The sequence below is a fragment of the Thamnophis elegans genome, chromosome 3, assembly GCF_009769535.1.
Source record: "Thamnophis elegans isolate rThaEle1 chromosome 3, rThaEle1.pri, whole genome shotgun sequence".
Taxonomy (NCBI): Eukaryota; Metazoa; Chordata; class Lepidosauria; order Squamata; family Colubridae; genus Thamnophis; species Thamnophis elegans.
The window spans coordinates 19,010,911-19,032,837 of NC_045543.1; the positions used below are offsets into that span (position 1 = coordinate 19,010,911).

At 38.5% G+C, this 21,927-nt stretch overlaps 1 protein-coding gene across 1 annotated transcript in view; it reads left to right on the forward strand.

Annotated features, from left to right (window-relative positions):
- Window positions 1-21,927, forward strand: part of SHLD1 (shieldin complex subunit 1) — a 58,452-nt gene that overhangs the window by 10,100 nt on the left and 26,425 nt on the right. The window contains exon 2 of the mRNA XM_032213990.1: window positions 6,027-6,185. Within this exon, the coding sequence (XP_032069881.1) occupies window positions 6,029-6,185 (157 nt within the window). The 5' untranslated portion in view covers window positions 6,027-6,028. The remainder of the gene's footprint in view (window positions 1-6,026; window positions 6,186-21,927) is intronic.

A 21,927-nucleotide genomic window follows, 5' to 3' on the forward strand; every position in this document is an offset into this window, starting at 1 on the left:
TAGTCAGTTTGTGAAATTTTGTTGCACTCACTTATCAAGTGGTCGACTGTCTCATCTTTCTCATTACAGAGGCGACATTTGCTGTTGGTGGTAACATGTTGAATTTTTGCCTTCATGCAGTTTGTGGCTAAGGCTTGTTCTTGAGCTGCCAAAATAAAGCCTTCTGTTTCTTTTTTCAGTGCTCCTGATCTTAACCAGTTCCAAGTTAGCTTTTGGTCAGCTTTGCCTTCAATACTTTTCAAGTATTGGCCATGCATAGCTTTGCTTTTCCAATTTTCAGCTCACTTCTCAATTGCTTCTTTCTTATATTCAGCTTTTAACTTAGTTGTCTTCAAAAGGCCTCCTTTTATTTACTTCCTTAATCATTGGTTCTTCACTTTTCTGGATGTAATCATTCAAGCTGTGTCTTTCTCCTTCCACAGTCTGCTTTACTTGTAGGAGTCCTCGACCACCCTCTGCTCTTGGTAGATACAATCGGTCAACATCACTTTTAGGGTGCAAAGCATGATTCATTGTCATGAGCTTGTTTTTCTGTCCAAATTGTCCAGCTCCATCTGGGTCCAGTCAATTATTCCTGCAGAGTATTGAATCACAGGTATAGCCCAGGTATTTATGGCTTTTACAATGTTTCCTCCACTCAATTTGGACTTTAATATCTTGTGAATTCGTCGAATGTACTTGGCTGAGGTTAATTTCTTGACTTTATTATGCATTAAGTCAGAGGCCTCTAAAATCCCCAAGTACTTGTAGCCTTCTTCTGGTTTTACTGCCTTTATCATTTCTTCATTCTCCAGTTGTATTCCATCATCTTCTAGGACCTTGCCTGCCTTGGTTACCATTGTTGTACATTTGTCAATTCCAAACTGCATACCAATGTCTTGGCTAAATTCTTTTGTGCTTTCAATTAATAAATTCAGTTCAGCTTTTGTTTTACCAAACAGCTTCAGATCATCTATGTACAAAATTTTCAGTCCTTTCTTTGCAAGTTTGTATCCATAGTTCATCTTCTTCAAAATGATTGTCAGTGGTAGCATTGAGAGTATAAAAAGTAGGGGTGAAAGGGAATCGCCCTGGAAAATGCCTCGTTTAATTTCAACTTCACCTAGTACTTCTTCATTAGCTATAAGCTTCATTTTCCAGAGGTTCATTGAAGTTTCCATGAATTTTTGTATGTTGCTGCTGATGCCAAAGATTTTCAGGCATTTTTTGATCCAGCTATGGGGAAATGAATCAAATGCTTCCTTATAGTCTATCCAAGCAATGAACAGGATGGTTCGTCTTTTCTTTGAATTCTTTAGTATTAGCTTGTCAATCAGCAGTTGATCCTTTGTTCCTCTTGAATTTTTGCAGCATCCTTTCTGTTCTACAGGAAGCAAGTTATTTCTTTCCAAGGATCCATAAATTTGGTTTGCAATGATACCAGTTGTTTGTATGTTGTTGGCAAACAGGTGATTGGCCTATAGTTTTCAGGATCCTTTCCTTTTTCTTTATCTTTTTGAATCAAAAATGTCCTTCCAGTTGTCATCCATTCATCATTTTCAGGTGTTTTTAAGGTCTGACTCATTTGGGCTGCCAATCTTTTGTGCACGCTTGTAAGTGCTTTTAACCAGAAGCCATGTAACCCATCTGGTCCAGGTGCACTCCAGTTTTTCACTTTTCTTGACTCTCTTTGCACCATTTCTTTTGTTATTTTCACATCTTCCATTTTATGCACTTTAATAGAATCCTCAATCTGTTTGATCCATTTTGCATTTCTGTTGTGGTTCTTGTTGTTTTCCCACAAATTCTTCCAGAATTTCAGAGCTTTCTCTTTATCAGGCTTTTCATTTGTTGTTACTCCATCTCCATTTTCTAAGTTCTTATAAAACTTGAACATTAAAAAATGCATCACAAATGCCACTGACTGGTGCTAATGGTTGAAACAGGTTGCTGCCAGCATTCTAGGTAACAACCAAGTACCTTCTTAAAATATTTATTGCAGGAAGCTGCAATTTGTTGGTGTATCTTATAAAATTATTGGACATGGTACCAAGTGCCCCGATGACAATGGGTATGGTATCACTGTTACATGTTTCATCCATAATTGGGTAGTTTCGATGGCCAGGTCACGGTATTTCATGATTTTTTCCTCCTCCTCCTCTTCCTCCTCCTCCTCTTCTGTTATTGTTGTTTTGCATGTATCTTCTCTAAGCAGTAGGCGAGGGAGTGCTATTATTTGATGAAGAATGGTAGTTTTTTAAGGGGAAAGAAAGATTGGCTGGAGTGTTTTTAAGAATAGGCCACTTTGGACCAAACATTGGTGATAGAATACTGACCATAAAAGTAAAGTAGAAAACCAGAACTATGCACAGTCCCTAGGGGAAGACTAGAATGAAAAATCTAAAATGTTGAAAAGGAAGAGTTCCACATATTGTGCTGAGGACCCATATACTGTATTCCTGCTTATCCAAACAAGTGAGTAATTCAGACGTAATACATGAGAAGAACACATCCTAAACTGTTAGCAATAGATCTGTATTCCTGGAAAAAGAACAGTGTTCATTTGATGAGACCATCTGTTGATTGCTGTAAAGGTTTGACCTGCATTTTTAGGACAGCCATTAAAATATCTCTTTGGTAAGAGTCATGGTGACTTGCTGCATGAAATCCTTTGCCCACAAATGACGATCATTGCTGCTCCGACTAGGTTTTAGTGGTAGGAAATTTAATAAAATAAAGATTAATAAAATAAAAATAAACACTTTCTTCCAAGGATTTGTTGCTTCTCCTTATACAATCTTTTCAACCTTCCGTCTTAAACACTTCCATGGGATTTTTTTTTAAAGATTAGCTTAAATTTAGCTAGGTGCAATCAAGCTTTATTTCTAATGCACTTTTAATGGGTTACGTTTAAAGATGCTCTGGGATTTTTTTTGAAATTTATTCATAGAATAGCCTCTGTTGGAAAGTTCAGTTGCAACGTCCTGATTAGCCTTAAAGAAGATTGTCTCTGGGTATTTATTTATTTAGTTTGTATGCTGCCCACTCTCTAGAGACTCAGGGCGGCTTACAAGTAAAAAAGGGAAGGGGAAGACATACAAAAACAAAACAACATTAAAAGGTCCACAACATTCACACTTAGGATGGGGCTGGAAAAAGTCAACAGCCCCAGGCCTGCCGGAACAGCCAGGTCTTGCTCGCTTTGCGGAAGGCCGGAAGGGTAGTAAGGGTCCGGATCTCAACGGGGAGATCGTTCCATAGGGCCGGAGCAGCTACAGAGAAGGCCCTCCCCTGGGGAGTCGCCAGCCAACATTGACCGGCAGATGGAATCTGGAGGAGGCCTAGTCTGTGCAATCTTATAGGCCTCTGGGAGGTAATTGGCAGGAGGCGTTCTCTCAGTAGCCCGGTCCGATACCATGCATGTCTTTGGGGGAATGCCACTCCATTAGGCTGGAGCATGAGCTAAAAAACAGAGTTTTGATTCCTTCTCCCCTAATTTCACTTTTGTGGGATCCTTACCCATGCGGCTGAGGACAAACACACTGGATTGGTTGGTTCTACCTGAGGGAGGTAATCCTGCAGTACCCAAGTACTAAGCCCTAAAACGCTTTATAGATTAATCATTGCACCTTGTAGTCATAAATTTATTGGAAGCCACCACAAGACCTTTGTTTTATGATAAAGAAGGTATTCTTCCCACCCTCCCAAACCTCACCAGAGGGTTACTATTTTTCATACTTATTTTAGAAAAAAATACATGGAACAAATTAAGATGAAGAGCCGAGGTGGTGCAGTGGTTAGAGTGCAGTACTATAGGCTATTTCAGCTGACTACTAGCTGCAGTTCGGCAGTTCAAATCTCACCGGCTTAAGGTTGACTCAGCCTTCCATCCTTCCAAGATGGGTAAAATGAAGAGCCAGATTGTTGTGGGCAATAGGCTGACTCTGTAAACCTCTTAGAGAGGGCTGTGAAAACACTATGAAGCGGTATATAAGTGCTATTGCTATTATGAATTGGAGTAGCAATTAGAGTAAGCTTTCTAGGAAGACCAACTTAGAAAATTACATTAATCACAAGAGAGCCATTGCAAAAAGTTTGTTTCATTCTTATTAGAATTAAACATCTGTATTATATTTATAACTAAGAATTAGTGTCTAAATATATTATATTCTTCTCTTGTGCTGTGTCTTTTTGTTCATAAGTCTGAGATTGGGAACTATCAATGATTTATCTTCGTAGTCCACTGGTTGGCTAGTTTCTTGTTAATAGGCTGACTTCTCTCCCTCTTGGAAACAAAAATCTAATGTTATTAAATGCATTTTCCATGAGTCCATATTTAAATTGTATATAGATCTCGTGGAATGTTTTGCCCATCTTAAGAAGCTGATACAGTAATGAAAGATATTTAAATGACAAATCATAGTCAGAATTGGTTCAAGCCATTAGGGAGCCTGGGTGAAAAATATTTTCCCCCTCCCCATTTTATGTACAAAGAGCTAAACAGGCATGTACTGAAATAAAATATGGGGATAGGATGGGGTCTCACCTGCTGCATCTCAGATGCAGAACAAATCAGAGGAATAAAGCAGGTATTGTGGAATAGGTAGATCTATTGTTCAGTTTTTTATTTTTCCTCCTCTTAGGGCTGGGCATGCCATGACTTCGTGGCAGAAAACTAGCTTTGGTTGTATTCAGTCCTAGGATACAATCTTTAGACTTTTTAATTAAAAAGAACTTGGTATATTTTTTTTTTCATTTTACTCACTAACTGTAGGGTGGAGATGGCTGAATATGTTTCCAGCCTGAGTATCTGTTTTTGATACTTAAAGGGTTGTAATTTTCCTAGTTGAACATAAAACATATGCTTGAACGGGATCAGGGAATCATTGCTTTCAGCTTTTCAAGAATGAATAGGTGAGTGATATATTCCAAACATGAAAATCATTGCCTTTGTGGTTTGTTTGCTTGCTTGTTTGTTTGTTTGTAGACTGCCTTTATTATTTTTATAAATAATTCAAGGGGGGAAACCCACACAGTATTCTTTCCTCCTTCTATTTTCCCAAAGCAACCATCTTGTGAGGTGAGTTGGGCTCAGAGAGAGTGACTGGCCCAAAGTCAGCTAGCTTTCGTGGCTAAGATGGGATTTGAACTCAGGGTCTTCCAATTCCTGACCTAGTGTCTTAACCATTAGACCAGCTACAAATGTGCTACAATTTTAGGTTTTAGGACACAATAATTCAGTGTTAAATGAACCAGTGGTGGTGATTGGGAAATTAGATTGGGATAGCGAGACCAGATTTTCAAGATATTATCCTTAAAAAAATGTTTTGTAAGTCTTTGTACCAGTGGTGGGTTTCAAAAATTGTTCGAACCTACTCTGTGGGTGTGGCCTCCTTTGTGGGAGTGGCTTGTCGCCCATGTGACCAGATGGGAGTGGCTTGCCGCCCATGTGACCGGATATGAAGATGCTGACGACACTTGTCAGAACCACCTTAAATTACCTCACACACAGCCCTGGCATGCATAAGAATATGATGTAAACTTGTTTTTTAAAAGGCATCTTTGGTTTAAAACAACTTTAACACACGCAATGTCCTGATTGCACCACAAACGCAGTAGTCATCCTTACCTTTCACAGAGGCACTGAGTTTTATAAATATGAGCATGATAGTGTAGGATAATCATATCCAAGGACAAATGGTGGGTTTCAAAAAATTTTGGAACCTCTTCTGTAGGTGTGGCCTGCTTTCCGGGTCCACTGGTGGAACCTCTTCTAACCGGTTCAGTAGATTTGACGAACCGGTTCTACCGAATAGGTGCGAACTGGTAGGAACCCACCTCTGCTTTGTACCCATGGTTTGATAATAGATATTGAACTTACAGTTACCGATTTGTTAAATATCTGCAATTTTTTGTGTGTGTTGAAGCATTTTCAGTGTGATTTGTTTTAATCTGTGATGTTAGTGCATTCAAGCACTTTGATACCAAACCCGGAAAATGAGATAGACTTTTCAAAATAAAACGAAACTCTTTGGTCTTTGCTTCAGTGATGGAACGGAATGAATGTCAAAGAGCCTCAAGTTCCGAATCTGAGGGAAGCAGCCTGCTGGACTTGCCTGATGACATAACTCCAGAAAGCTTTCTATTGAAGCCGAACCCTGGGGAAGATAAAGCATTTGATTTAACGCTACCAGCAGTTGATGCAGGTAAAAGCTGTTGCTATTCTTGCACTCACTTAAAGGTGACCCAGGCAAAAGAAGCGGCTTGTGCCTACAAGTCTAGGGGAAAAAATTCCAATTAAAAGTAGGAACTCATGGGCATATGTCGCTGTTCGCCTTATTAAGCATTGATCTCACAGTACTTTTTAGTTCAGGCTTCAGATTAGCAGCATTGTCCAGAATGATGTTGTCTTTCACAAACTCCCACGCTGGCTTGAGAGCAACCTCGTTGTCGCTGTCTTTCAGCAGGCTGTTTTTACCTGTGTAATTCTATCATTTCAGTATTTCTCAGAAGGGGCTGTTTTGTCTGTGTGCTCTGGGTAACTAATATTACTTGCAGTTTAAAAATGAGTTTTAGAACATAACAACATTTGGAAATAAGGGGAAGAATAACACAAACAAATGACCATATGCTGTCTGAACTATTGGCTTGCTAAAAACAATCGTGCTTTTTTGAAGTGGGGCGGAGGAGGTAGAATATTGATACTGGTTGGGTTCCCACATCACATAACACATTTAAAAAAAAGGAAGATTTCAACAGCTTGCTGTATAAAAAGGGGAAATGTGCTTGATTCCGCAATACTCAGGCATATTAGTCTCTGGTCCTTGTTCACATCTGTCAATTCCTTTTTTTAAAAGGAAAGTTGAACAACAGCAATCTGTTGTCAACACTTCTGAATAAACAAAATCTAGAGCCAACAATGGCTGGGGTTCACACAGCACACAAAAGCAAAGGCATATTTTTTCCGTGACTTAATATATCGTGTAAACCCAGCTGCGGTAGTTTGTAAATCAAGGGGCTATGTTTCAGAGTATTCATTATTTGTGATTTATTCACTAAACTTTGGCTAAATAAACAAGACCTTAGTCAACCTATAGTCGCCTTTCTCCAATCTGTTGGCCTTTTGGAATGGTGGAGTTAATGTCCTACACATCCTCCAAAATGAAAGAAAAGTGAGACGACAATAGTATATTGGTGGGGCAGATTTTAAAGTCGCATTGCATCGCATTGCATCATGCAGTGTTAGTTTACAATTTTAAAAAAGTGTCCTGTCAAAATTGTTTGTCGACTTCATGTTTATCTAGGCAGAGTAAATGACATAATTGCCTTCTGTCTCTTAAACTCCTAATATAGGGTTTGTGGGTTGGGTTTATTACTGTGTATTAGACCTCAATAAGTCGTAAGTTAAGATTATTATGGTAGGTTTTGTATAAAACCAACATAGCATCATAACTTTCTTCAAAATTGTTCTAGAAGTTAAACGTATGGTATCAAAAGAAAATTGTTTTCTTTCTCTGTGCTCCATTGTTGACTCTTATAAATGATTCAGGCCCCTCTTGCCCCGGGAGTACAGAATTCTACACTTTCTTTATATGCGATTTTTATGTTATGAATTGCTGTATCCGATGACATTGTATTGTTAATATAATTTCATGTATTATGTAATTCCTTCACAAAGGGTTTTCTTCATAGGAGTTAAGATGCTGCACTTTGTATCTTGCGCTATTTAACATTAATAATCCTGTTTCCCTTCTTTAATTTGTATAATGTCTTTAAATCTTCCTATTGAACAGGTTTTTCCTGAAGCTGAGTTAGTTCTGAAATGTTATACGTAAGAAGAAATTTGTGACATTACTGCTCAGATCTCCAGTTGCAGATTATGCATTCTAAATTCTGATTCCTTGCTCCACCATTAGGAACTAACAGAACATAATAACAGAGTTGGAAAGGACCTTAGAGGTCTTCTAGTCCAACCCCCTGCTCAAGCAGGAGACCCTATATAATTCCAGACAAGTGTCCGTCCAATCTCTTCTTAAAAGCCTCCAGGGATGGAGCATCCACAACAGGGGTGTCAAACTCATATTGTCACGTGATGTATCGTGACTTTCCCCCCTCCTTTGCTAAACCAGGCATGGGCATGGCCAGCGTGTGACGCATCTCAGCCACAAGTTTGATAGCCCTGATTTACAACTTCTGAAGCTGTTTGGTTGATTAATTGTTCCCACTGTTAGAAAATTTCTCCTTAATTCTTAGGTTGCTTCTATCTTTGCTTAGTTAAGAGGGAAGTTAGAGTATTGTCTCTACCAGCTCTTCTATTACAGCTTTAACTGGCGTTAAAAGAATATGTTTGTCAATATTTGTTTCCATAGTTCTCTTGGAAAAGAAATAATTGGTGGATTACAGCAAATGATTGCATTGCTTATTATTAGTGCTTTCTTTTCTGTTATAAATGTGCAAACATGTAATAATTTTGTCTAAACATGCCAGAAATGCTTTATTTTCTGGCAAAAAAATTACTGCGGCAGAGTTCCAGAGGAAGAAATAGTGGACTAAAAATCACTCTGCAAAAAGAAAAGCTGACAACCATGGAAAAGAGCTAGTGACTGGCTCTTCATGTCAGCTCTCCCAGATAAATCAGACATGAAACGTGACTAGGATTAATTTTATTATATTATAAGCTACATTAACAGAATCTTGTAAGTCTGAAAGTGCAGGTGGCCTTTTAATGTTTGAACCATTCGGACATGTAATTCCTAAGTTTCTTTCCCTGACCTTTAAGCCATTGGTTGCTTCTGCCTGTTGTCTGATTCTTTCTCGGCAGCAACTTTTCCTCTCATTCCCCAAGGTCATCCATAAATTCCATTACACTTCAGACTCTCTCTGGACAGGGAGGGGATGGAAGATTGCCTGTATGCATGCCAAAGAGTTATTGCTCCCATGGAGACAACAAGACAGCAATTTCCGATAGGTTTTGAGCATTGGAGACCATGGGAATAGGCATCTTGCTCACAACCACAGTCAACATCTTTTAAAGGACGCTATGTTCACAAACTTCATTTTTTTAATCATGTTCAGAAATTTCTCATTTTGAAAACATCAAGTGAGTTTTCCTTCAATCCTTCATGAAAAAGCAATTAATCATAAGTTTAACAGTTTAAAAAATGAAATGGTAGATAAGGTAAATAAGACTTTGATCCTAGTAAGTTATAATCAGTTTAAGCATTTGGAATAGGATTTTAGAATTAATTATGAAGAAACCTTCCTGTGGGAAATAGATTCATTTGGACTTTAGTATGGCAAAATAAAAATCAGAATTTAAAAAGTTGGACACTAGATGGAACTAAAGATTTTAGTTAAAGGAGAAACTATTCAAGCCTGATTAACAGTTTCGGTAATCTGCTGGGGTGTATGAAATGACACAAAATATTATAACACTGAAAATACTGAAGGACACTTTTGAAAAACAGAATCAAAAACGGGTATCAATAATGTCAGTAACAATGTTTTTCTTGGTTTTTTGAAAAACAGAATCAGAATGTCAGTAAATAATGTTTTCTTGGTCATCTTCCATATGGACTATTGCAATACACTCTACATGGGCGATCTTTGAGAATATCCACAAGCTGCAACTGGTGTAGCATGCGGCAACACAAGCAATTTTAAGCACCCTTAGAGTTGTGCATGTAACACCTCTGCTACATGAGCAGCATTGGAAGCCAGTTTGCTTCTGGGTCCAATTCAAGATGTTTATAATCATCTTTAAAGCCGTTGATGCATGGGACCAGGTTATTTGAGGGAACTGTCTTCTCCTAATCAGAACATCCTGTCTAACACAGGCAGGAGAGATATGTTGCATGCGTTGAAGAATTTTGACTGATGGGATCTAGGAAGAGAACCTTCTCTGTTGTTTCCCACCTGGAACATCTTACCCCTAGAAATGAGGTGGGCTCCCAGTCTTCTGGCCTTCAAAATGATGTTCTGTCAATTTTCATTGGGGTCAGGGAGTGCTATGCATACCTGAATTGGTTGGCATTGTGAAGGCGTTTTCTCTACCTTTTAAATTTTTTAACTCTTTAATTTTTAAAATTCTGCTTTTAACTTTATTGTTATTTATATTATAGTTTAGGTGAGGTAGGCAGGACATGTGATGAATGAATAAATATTATTTTCTTCTTCATCATCACATTCTTACTTTTCTTCTATTTTCTATGTTTTTTCTTCTCTGTATATTCCACTTTTTCTGTTTGACCTTCTTTTAGTTTGTTTTAGATTTTACTATTGTAATAAATTTTTTAATAAAAATTGTAAACATAAAAAATAAATTTATCGTGGCAAGGCAGTTAGTCCTCAGGTAAGGGCAGTTTGTAACACCTTGAAATAATTCAGAAAAATTACTTCAGAGCATATGGGGTGCTATGAGATCCTACTTCTGTAACATGGTCTGAAGCACCTTTAGACAGCTTCATGATGCATTGAGACCAACATTATCTTCTCTGTCCTGGGTTTGGCTGGGTTTGGGCATTCACATAACCTCCATCAGCCTTGCCAAGTAGATCACACATGACCAGATAAATTGATGCACAGCCAGATAAACTAATTTTACTTTATTGTAAAGCTGCATTAACAGAACCCTACAATTCTCCCATTGTCTCCTTTACAACCCAAGAAACTAGGGAGGGTCTCTACTGAGCCTCTTATCCAGTGGTGGGATCCTACTGGTTTAACAACTGGTTCGGTGATCGTGTGCTTTGCACGTGTGCACAGTTTGGAGAAAATTTACAATCACTGGCAGTTGTAAACAATCTGCTTTGCTGCGCGACTCAGCTGAGAAGATATAGGTAAGTAAAGCGCAGGGGCGGGCGGGCCCACTTGATCGTCGGAGCAAACCGGTTCACTCCCAGCTGATCATTGGAGCTACCAGTTCTCCTGAACCAGTCCCGTAGAATCTCACCTCTGCTTTTGTCCCATCCACTGTTTAGCTGTGGGCTATGCTCACTCTTATTTGACTGTTTCCTAGACAACATCTTTTTTCATCCCATCTTCCAATGTCTTTTCCCACATATCTTTACATCCGTACCTCCTACCCACCTTGCCAAGCCCAAATAAGAACATCCTGTGAAGAGGGCCACCGACTCTCAGGAGTTCTTAGGAGATTTCACTCAGAAACATTCTTTTTGTGGGAGCATAATTTGGGGGGCATTAAAATAATTAGATTCTTTCTGTTTTGCTTAGTGCATTTGTGGCGAGCTGATTCTGCTGTTTGGGTTGAAGGCTTGTTTAGCAGCTCACCTGCCGCTAATTGTGATGGCAAATTGAAAAAGCAGGCACATGAAGTTCTGTATGGCAAAAATGGTGGTAGATTGGTTGAAGAGGAAGAGTTTCCATGCAAGAAACTTGCAGACTGATTCTCTTTGGAAATATGGTGATCAATGGATGTGAGTACAGTATTCAACAGTAAATTCTATCACCAAGCAATTTTTGGGTCTGCAGGCAGTGAGTGTTGCTCAGAATAGCTAATGCCGACAAGAGGAATCCTTCAGGAATATGAGCAAGTCTGTGTGTGTGATTAATGTGTATAAACTGTGGCAGTTTTGGTGCTTGCCTAATTCCATTATTGGTTTCAACCTAACGTGTTCATGTACTCTACAAACATGATAAAGTGGGAAAACAACATTAGCTAAATCTCAGCTGTATTATTGCAATATTACTGGAGCAGATAAATGGTTATTATGGGTATCTTCTTGGATTTCTACTCTATCAGTTTGTTTTAATAAATTAATGAGGCCATTGTGTGATTATATTCTAATCTATAAACAAGAAGAAAAGTTCAATGCTATGGATTGTTTAAAGGTCCAGCTGTTAGAAACAATCAGACTGAAAGATAATTAGCTATCATTGTTCTCCGAGAGCATTCATAACATTGCTTTGGTTTGGAATAGATCTTCCTTTCCTGTTTTGGAAACCAGCAAATCCATAGAGATAAACTCTTGTTTCTTTTTGGTATGTGTAATAGGCCGTGTTCACAAGACAAGCTGAATTAAGAAGCTTGGTTAATGGGTTTGCATTCTCATTTACCGCTAACTCTCTGGTCATGTGTTAAATTTGTGACAACTGTTGCTTTATGTACAGAATTTATTTTTTGCTTAATGTATCAGACAGACATACGCCATTTATTCTTTTCACACCACATCTTAAGTCAAGATTTGCATAATCATAACCTATTGAATAAATAACTGAATTCACCCATCACGTTAAACCATGGTTTGCAAACCATATTGACTGAGCTTACATGGCATACTCATCCAAACTGGCAGTGTAACAAGTCAACTACCACTAAATGGTTATATTCTTACTAAATTAATTACAACCTGTATGGTTGTATAAGGATTTTATATTGCTTTCCATTTGAGTGATTTGGATTAGACAGGTTATCATAAATTTTGGTGTACCTCAATTTTTATTATCGTTAAAATATTTATTGATTTTTTAAAAATATTTCCAAATCATCCAAATCTTCAGCCTGTTTAAAGAAACATTTGTTTTCATTAATATTAATCTTATCCATGTTTATTCAGGAGAAGGTTCATGAACCTTCTCCTGAATAATGTACGTCCTATTGCCTTCAGTGGGATTAATTAACTAAGAAGGGCAGCCATACACAACTGTCATCTTTTCTAAGTAATTATGTTATTTGTTATAATTCAGTCCATCAAATTTGCTTCATATGAAATAGATGAAAACTTGCTAGCTTCTGCAGGCAGGAAGCATATGAAAGGAAGTATCATGGGAAGAAACCATTTTAATCAGCCATATTGTAAAAATGATCAAATGTAAAGAAGCTTCCACTAGGGGGACGCCAAAGAATTGTTTATACCGCACAATATTTTGATGTATAGATTCCAGTGTAAGAAGCAGGAGTATTAGTCTTTGCAAGAAGAATCTGCTATATATTTTTGCAGCATTCCGAAATCTGTCACAATTTTCAACATATTGCCTTCCAGGTATGATGTTGTTTAGATTTGATAGTTTAATATTTTTAAGATTAAATTTTTTTGTTGGAAACTCTGACTTTCCCAGATTAAACATTAAATCTGCCTATGACACTATTTTTATACATTGCATATATCTTGATTACCATATGCACAAATGGTAAGCATATAATATTTTCCCCTCTCTCTCCCCTCCCTCTCACCACCTTCTCTCTCTCTCTCTCTCTCTCTCTCTCCCTCCCTCCTGCCCGCCCTCCCCCCCTCCTCTCTCTCTCACACACACACACCTTCCCAAAATAAACAAAGAGTGACTTCATCAAGGAAGCCTGGGTTTTGCTGAAGATAAAAGGCAGTTTCTACCAGGGGGAAAAAACAATGTTTGATAACCATTAAGTACAGTGGTTGAAGTTTGAAAACCATGGTTGTACAGAGTCAGACTGAGCTCCCTGCTCAACAATGAAGTTCACTAAGAGGTTTAAAATAGTCATGACAGGTAGTCCTCAACAGCAACAACAACTTTCAATCCATCATCTCTTGCCCGCTTCAGATTTTGGTTGCTATGCTTTTTTTTTTTTTGCCTTGCCTCCCATATTCCTCTCTTGGATCTTTATCTTTATTAAATCTGCCTATGACACTATTTATACATTGCATATATCTTGTTCCATTTCCTTGACTATCCATGGTATTTTCACAAATCTTCTCCTTACCAAACATCAAGTTTCAACACTCTTTCTACTCTTTCTACTTTCTGCTTCTTTAAAATCCACATTTTGCTTCCGTAGTGTGTCATGGGGAAAACCATTGCCTTCATGATCCTAATACAACCAATTTTGATGTATTTAAGTACAATGATAATAAAGATTATAATCTTTATAGGTGTAGACATACATGAATAACTTTTCTAAGGCCATCGTGGCAATTCTACCAAATACTAATCTGTGGAACATATCTTGACTGCCGATTCCTTCACTGTTGATTGTTGATTCTAAAAAGGCAGAAGCTGTCTACCATTTCAGTATTTTCATAGTTAGCTTTAAGGCAGTAGTGAAATTCAAAAATATTTACTACTGTTTCTGTGAGTGTGGCTTGGTGGGTGTGCCAGGGGAAGTATATTGCAAAATCTCCATTCCCACCTCACTCTGGGGCCAGCGGGCTGGTGGTATTTGCCGGTTCTACGAACTACTCAAAATTTCAGAACCTGCTGAATTTCACCCCTATTTTAAGGCTGATTGATGTACCTATTGTCTTTATTGGCCACCTTTATTATTGATCCTTTTTTCCCCACTCTGCTCCTTGGTTTTCATTAACAGTCATCAGATCAGTGTCATCTATGTAGTACATGTTTTTGATGATTCTTCATCAAATATTATCAGTCTTGCATCAGCAATAACGTCATGTGTTGCTTGGCCTTTTTAAAAGCCAGCTAGAACAGGGGTCCCCAATTCGTGATCTGTGGACTAGCACCAGTCCGCAGCATGCCAAAAACCGGTCCACACAAACAAGCGAAGCCCCATCCGCAGGCTGGCAACACACCGCGGAACTATCAGAGGACTGGAAAAGAGCTGATGTGGTTCCCATCTTCAAAAAAAGGAAAAAATATAGATCCAGGAAACTACAGACCTATCGGATTTATTCTTGGACATTCTTGCAATTCTCGATGGGGATAAATGCCACCTGTAAAACATCTTATACAAGTTCTCTTTATATGCAATTGACATTGTCATTTTATAGTTTTGAGTCCACAGTTTTTGCCATTTCTCTAGTTCAATCCTGTGCCCAAAGTTTTTCCTCCAAGCTAACATAGTTTCTTCGACTTGTTCCTCATAGAGTGTCACCTCTAGTAAGTAGCCATAGAGTTTTTTTAATTACCTTTTCATCGGTACCTGTTAAGATTTTATCTAATTCAGTCATTTTATCGTAAAAACCCTCCTTTTTTAGATCTTCATTATACCTAGAATGTATTTGCACATATGAATACCAATTAATTTCAATACCTTCCTGTTTCAAGTCTTGTATAGATTTGAGTTCATCCTCTGTATTTAATAGTTCAGCATACCTAACTGTTTGTTCCTTTTTGTATGTTATTGAATATGAAAAGGCTTCAATAGTAGATATCCAGACTGGAATTTTTAAATAATGTAGCCTTTTAACCTTCTCCCAGTTTAATAACAAAGCCTCTCTTATATGGTGCCTTCTAAAATTACCATGTGCTTTAGTTCCCTTATACCATAAAAAGTCATGCCATCCCAACAGCAAGTCGTGTCCCTCTAGATTCAAGAGCCTACTATTTCTTAACATTATCCATTCCTTGATCCACGTCAGACTAGCTGCCTGATAGTATAGCTCCCAGTCAGGTAATCCAAACCCTCCTCTTGATTTAGCATCTTGCAGAACTTTGCGTTTTATTCTTGCTTTTTCCCCCTGCCATATGAATTTCAACACCAATTTATTTAAGTCTTCAAAATAATCTTCCCCCAACCTAATTGGGATTGTCTGGAACAGGTCCACACAAACAAGCGAAGCCTCATCCGCAGGATGGCAACACACCGCGGAACTGCCAGAGGACTGGAAAAGAGCTGATGTGGTTCCCATCTTCAAAAAAGGGGGAAAAAAATAGATCCAGGAAACTACAGTCCTATCAGCCTGACCTCAATACCAGGAAAGATTCTGGAAAAGATAATCAAGCAACAAATTAGCGAACACCTAGAAGCAAACAAAGTAATAGCCAAAAGCCAACATGGGTTTGTCAAAAACAGATCATGACAGATAAATCTTATTGCATTCTTTGATAATGTGACAAAATTAGTGGACCAGAGGAATGCCGTCAATATAGTTTACTTGGACTTCAGTAAGCATTTGATAAGGTAGACCATAACCTACTACTAGATAAAGTAGAAGAATGTGGGTTAGACAGCATCATCACCAGATGGATTTGTAACTGGCTGACCAACTGCACTCAACGTGTAGTCCTCAATGGAACTGCATGTTCATGGAGGGAAGTATGCAGTGGAGTACCCCAAGGCTCTGTTTTGGGCCCAGTACTCTTCAGCATCTTCATCAATGATTTGGTTGAGGGAATAAATGGGGAACTCATCAAATTTGCAGATAACACCAATCTGGCAGGAATAGCCAACACTCCAGAAGACAGGCGTAAGATACAGAAGGATCTTGACAAACTTGAACATTGGGCACTATCTAATAAAATAAAATTCAATGGTGAAAAGAGTAAGGTTCTACATTTAGGCAACAAAAACGAAATGCACATGTACAGTATAGGTGGTACCTTGCTCAACAGTAGTATCTGTGAAAGGGTTCTTGGGGTCCTAGTGGACAACCATTTAAATATGAGCCAGCAGTGTGCCACAGCTGCCAAAAAAAGCCAACACGGTTCTAGGCTGCATAAAGAGAGGGATAGAATCAAGATCACGTGAAGTGTTAATACCACTTTATAATGCCTTGGTAAGGCCACGCTTGGAATTCTGCATTCAGTTTTGGTCACCACGATGTAGAAAAGATGTGGAGACTCTAGAAAGAGTGCAGAGAAGAGCAACAAAGATGATTAGGAGACTGGAGACTAAAACATATGAAGAACGGTTGCAGGAACCCGGTATGTCTACTTTAATGAAAAGAAGGACTAGGGGAGACAGTGTTCCAATATCTCAGGGGTTGCCACAAAGAAGAAGGAGTCAAACTATTTTCCAAGGCACCTGAGGGTAGAACAAGAAGCAATGGGTGGAAACTAATCAAGGAGAGAAGGAACTTAGAACTGAGAATAAATTTCCTGACAGTTAGAACAATTAATCAGTGGAACAGTTTGCCTCCAGAAGTTGTGAATGCCCCAACACTGGAAGTCTTTAAGAAGATGTTGGATAGCCATTTGTCTGAAATGGTATAGGGTTTCCTGCCTAGGAAGGGGTTTGGACTAAAAGACCTCCAAGGTCCCTTCCAACTCTGCTATTTTATTGTATTGTGTTGTATAACACCACCACCACCTCTGATCCATAGAAAAATCTCTTTCCATGGAACTAGTCCTTAGTGTCCAAAAGATTGGAGGCCACTGAGCTAGAACATCTGGCATTTCTCTTTCCATGGAGGCTTCTAATCTGAGTTGATTACCCTAAGTATTCTGCTTGCTAGAAAGTAAGGATATTATATGATAATTTAAACAATCTGTTAAATTTCCTTTGGTGTTGGTATAGAGATTCACTTCTTATATATGTTGGCTGCTGCGTCATTCTCCAGATTTGCTGCCATAGTTTGGTTAGACTACCTTTACAGATTTTTCTATTACATGCCATATTCCATAACAAATATCCCATTAATTCCTGTAGCCTTTCAATTTGGCAATAGTCACACTACAGATATAATTTCATATTCTAGTGCTAGAGGTTCTTGTAAGTAAAGAGTATTTTCTAAGATATCTTTGATGCTGACATCTGTACTTGATGTTCTGCATATGCTCAACAATATGTTATCTTATTAAGTTTCACTGCTTTCTTATTTCATTTTCTTTGCTTAATTTCAATTCCATCATCATGATTGAGTTCTATTCTGTAGAACTGACCATGCAGAAAGGAAGAGAACAGCTGAAAAACTGTGACTAATCTGCTATATAGTGATTGCTTCTTTTTTGCCCATAGAGCACTTCTGGATAATACCATGATTAAATTATTTTGAAAAGTCCGTAACTCTTAATAAGATTGTGTGCCCCCACCTTTATCCCAGCATAAATCATTCAACAGTATAGCCTTTCTCAATTAGTGCTTTCAAATATGTTGGGATTTAACTCCTCCAGCACTGCCAACTACTAGGGAAGGCTATGTTATGATGTCCAAAACTATTCTGATTGCAACCCGTGTGTTAACTCAAGGGTGTCAAACTTGATTTCATTGAGGGGTGCATCAGGGTTATGTTTGATCTCGGGGGGCTGAAGTGGAGGGACCAGGGTGGAGGGACCAGCTCGATGTCATTCATGTCGGGGTTGTTGTTGGTGGCTTGACCAGTGAAAATGGGCTCCCAATCTCTGTTTTCGGCTGCCATGGTCTCCTGCAACCCTCTGCCAGTGAAAAACTTACAGGAGGCCATGGCATCCAATAGCGGAGCTTGGGAGCCCGTTTTCACTGGCAGAAGCACCGCAGGCTGTTTCCCGGGGTGGCCCCACAGGCCAAATCTAAGTGCCCGGCGGGCCAAATCCGGCTCCTAGGCCTTGAGTTTGATACCCCTGTGCTAACTGAACTCCCCCATTTTATATTATTATCCATGTACCTGGTACAAAAATTGGAGCTTAGGAAAATAGCCTATTCGTCCCAGATCTTTGAGAATTTTCTTTTGATAACTTTTGCAACCCAAAGACAAAACAATTTACATGTATGCTAGTTTAAGAAATATTAGGGGCCTTAGGTAACCAATCTGGGCTAGAATTTCAAAGACCTTTTTACAGTTAAGCTTAGAAAATGTTCTTGTTGGAGAAGAAATTCATTTATATTCATGTAGATTTTTTCTTTACTGATAAGTGATATCCTTCCCTCAAGACTGAACATTCTATATTGCCTTAAGCAAAAAATGGAAATACATTGAGCTGTGAAGCGAAACAGGAAATTAAATTTTAATCTGTAAAACTGAAATGCCTTTTTTTAAGATAGAAAACAACCTATATTTTATGTAACATTTTCCATAGCAAAATCAAAACGTATCAAGTAGAAGATATTGTAGGGGATATATTGCAGTTGATGTCTTTGACAAGCAATAACTGATTATTCTATAGAGAATCGAAAGAGAAGATTTAATTAAAATAAATGTTTATTTTTGTAATTGAAAAATGATAAAATTCTTTAAAAAAAGAAAGAAGATTTAATTTTTATTCAAACTGAAAACATACTATCTTTTGATGCGTATAAGATTACTGAAATCTTATTTTAATTAAAAAGCTTGCTTCTTCCCCCCGCCCCCTTTAAGATAGTCCTTGACTTACAACAGTTCGTTTAGTGGCTATTCAAAGTTACAACAGCACTGAGAAAAGTGACCAATGATCATTTTTCACACTTACGACCTTTGTAGGATCTCCATGACCGTATGATCAAAATTCAGATGCTTGGCAGCCGGTTCATACTTATGAATGTTGCTGTGTCCCCACAGTGATCTGATCACCTTTGCAACCTTTGAACAAGCAAAGTCAGTGGGGAAGCCAGATTCACTTAACAACCGTGTTACTAACTTATCAACTGCAGTGATTCACTTAACAACTGTGGCAGGAAAGGTCTTAAAATGGGGCAGAACTCACTTAACAAATCTTTAACAACAGACATTTTCATTTAACAACAGAAATTTTGGGCTCAATTGTGGTCGTAAGTTGAGGACTACCTATACTTGAAGAACTACTACTTTTTTATTTTATTTTCCCATTCCACCAAATCCAGCAAGAGAGGGCATGTTACAGGTTCCAAGAGTTAGGAACTTTTGGTGACATGCAGCTAGCAGGCCTTTTCTGCAGTGGTGCCCTTACTGTGAAATCTCTCTCCTTGAGATGAAGTTGTCTGCATCACGTCTGAATTCTGAATTCCTGAAAGTCTTTTAAGACCAGGCTATGCCAGCAAGCCTGGGGACTCCAGGGAATGGGTAAACTTCTGAGGTGGCTCCATTATTATTAATATCTTTTTGTCTGTTCTTTCCTTGTGTGTTCCAGTTTTTATAAACTTTTAATGGTTTTATAATTATGATAAAAGATGTGCATTTATTCACTGTTTTAGATTTGTTGTATAAACAAGGTTGCTTTGGTAAGACAGATGACTATGATAGATAGATAGATAGATAGATAGATAGATAGATAGATAGATAGATAGATAGATAGATAGATAGATATCCTTGTTTCCTTTTTTATTTTGAAAGTGCATTTTTGACCTCCAAATTGCTAAAATAACTTTAAAAGAGTAGTTGCAATATTAACATATACATCAGGCTTTCTGAATAGCTCACATTCCAGAACAGACTGAGAAGTCCAGATGGAGGCTATCATGAATGAAATAAAGGCTAGTGGCAAGTGGTTTGTTATAGCAATAGCAGTTAGGCTTATATACCGCTTCATAGGGCTTTCAGCCCTCTCTAAGCGGTTTACAGAGTCAGCATATCGCCCCCAACAATCTGGGTCCTCATTTTACCCACCTCGGAAGGATGGAAGGCTGAGTCAACCCTGAGCCGGTGAGATTTGAACAGCCGAACTGCAGCTAACAGTCAGCTGAAGTAGCCTACAGTCCTGCACTCTAACCACTGCGCCAACTCGGCTTTATTGTCTAGTGATCATTTTATAGGAAGCTTGGGGCAAGATATTAAGGTAGTATTATTCTGGAAGAGTATTTTCATTATTTTTTTTTCTTTTCCTCTGTCTTTTCCATTTTCTCTCTATTCAATCATGTCCAGTTCTCGTAAAGACATAAACAAAAACCTTGCCATTTTCTTGACAAGTTCCCCTCCCCTTCCCCTTTTTCTAGGGCTGAGAGAAAGTGGCTGGTCAAAGATCACCCAGCTGGCTTTGTGCCTAAAGTAGGACTAGAACTCACAGTCTCCTGGTTTCTAGGCCAGCAAGTTAACCACTACACCAAACGGGTTCTCTCATATCGAATTCTGTAGCCTTCTAAAATCATCTTTGTGGCTAAGGCAGGACCAGAGCTCCCAGTCTCCCAATTTCTATCCTGATGGTTTAACCACTACACCAAACTGGCTCTCGTTTTGCATAAAATCGTTTTTAAAAAAATAGTTACTTGGACTACAGAGCGTATCTATAACTCCCAACTTGCATCATCCACAGATTATATGTATACATACAGAATCCCTAGCCAGATGTTTTATAGGACCAGATGCATCTGCAGTGATTCCCTGACTGATGGGTTTGATACTCTCAATTGGCAGTGTTTGTCATTTTGCATAGCACAGTTCAGCTTGCAATTCTTCCAAATGATGTAGTCCTTTGGTAGTGCGGGGGGTGGTGGTGTCGTTGCTGAAGCCCATCTCATGTGAATCCTTGTTTAAGACCTTGGGGTTTTAGAGTGTCTCTCATCTACTTGCTATCTATGCATTTTTCGTCCATTTCTCTTTCTGATATTCTGTTATCTTCCTCGTGTGATCACCAGGTTAGTTAGTTAGTTTGTTTGTTTGTAGAATTTATATGGCTGCCCACTCACTTTCGGTGACTTTTGGCAGCTTACAAAAAAATAAAACTAAAATTTACAAAGAGTAAAAACAATAACCCCTTAGCTCCCCGGAGACTTGTTGATCTCTGTTTCCATCTGCTAACAGTCTTTGGCTATCCTTTTGCGGCAAACTGATTGGAGTCATTCTAGAATAGGATAGACTATACATGGAACAGGGCAATAGATAAATGAAAACCTGTGATTAATTCTGATGATGACTCAGCCTCCAGAGAGCATTTGCAACATTAAATAAGACTGGAATCTTTAGCAGTGTGCCTTTGGATGTATCCATCCAATCAATAGGTTTGAAAAACCAAGAAGTCAAGAGATTCTTCAGTGCTTGAATGCTAAAAGTGCATTGTCATTCTGTACCTCTAAATATGCAGCTGAAAGCTCAGAAGCTAGAAAAGTTGAAAACTGAATATACTGTTGATTTGTTTCCTTGCGTATTTGTGTTGCTTCAATGTCTTTTTTCCTCCAAGGAATTGAAAATGTCAAATTCTTTTCCCTATTTTGCACCCACAACAATTCAGCAGAACAGCTTAATGTGAGAGATAACAATAGCACTTAGACTTATATACCACTTCATACTGCTTTACATCCCTTTCTAAGTGGTTTACAGACTGAGCATATTGCCCCAACAATCTGGCTCCTCATTTTACTGACCTCGGAAGGATGGAATGCTGAGTCAACCTTGAGCCGGTGAGAATTGAACTGCTGGCAGTGAGCTGAATTAGCCTGCAATACTGCATTCTAGCCACTGCGTCACCACAGTT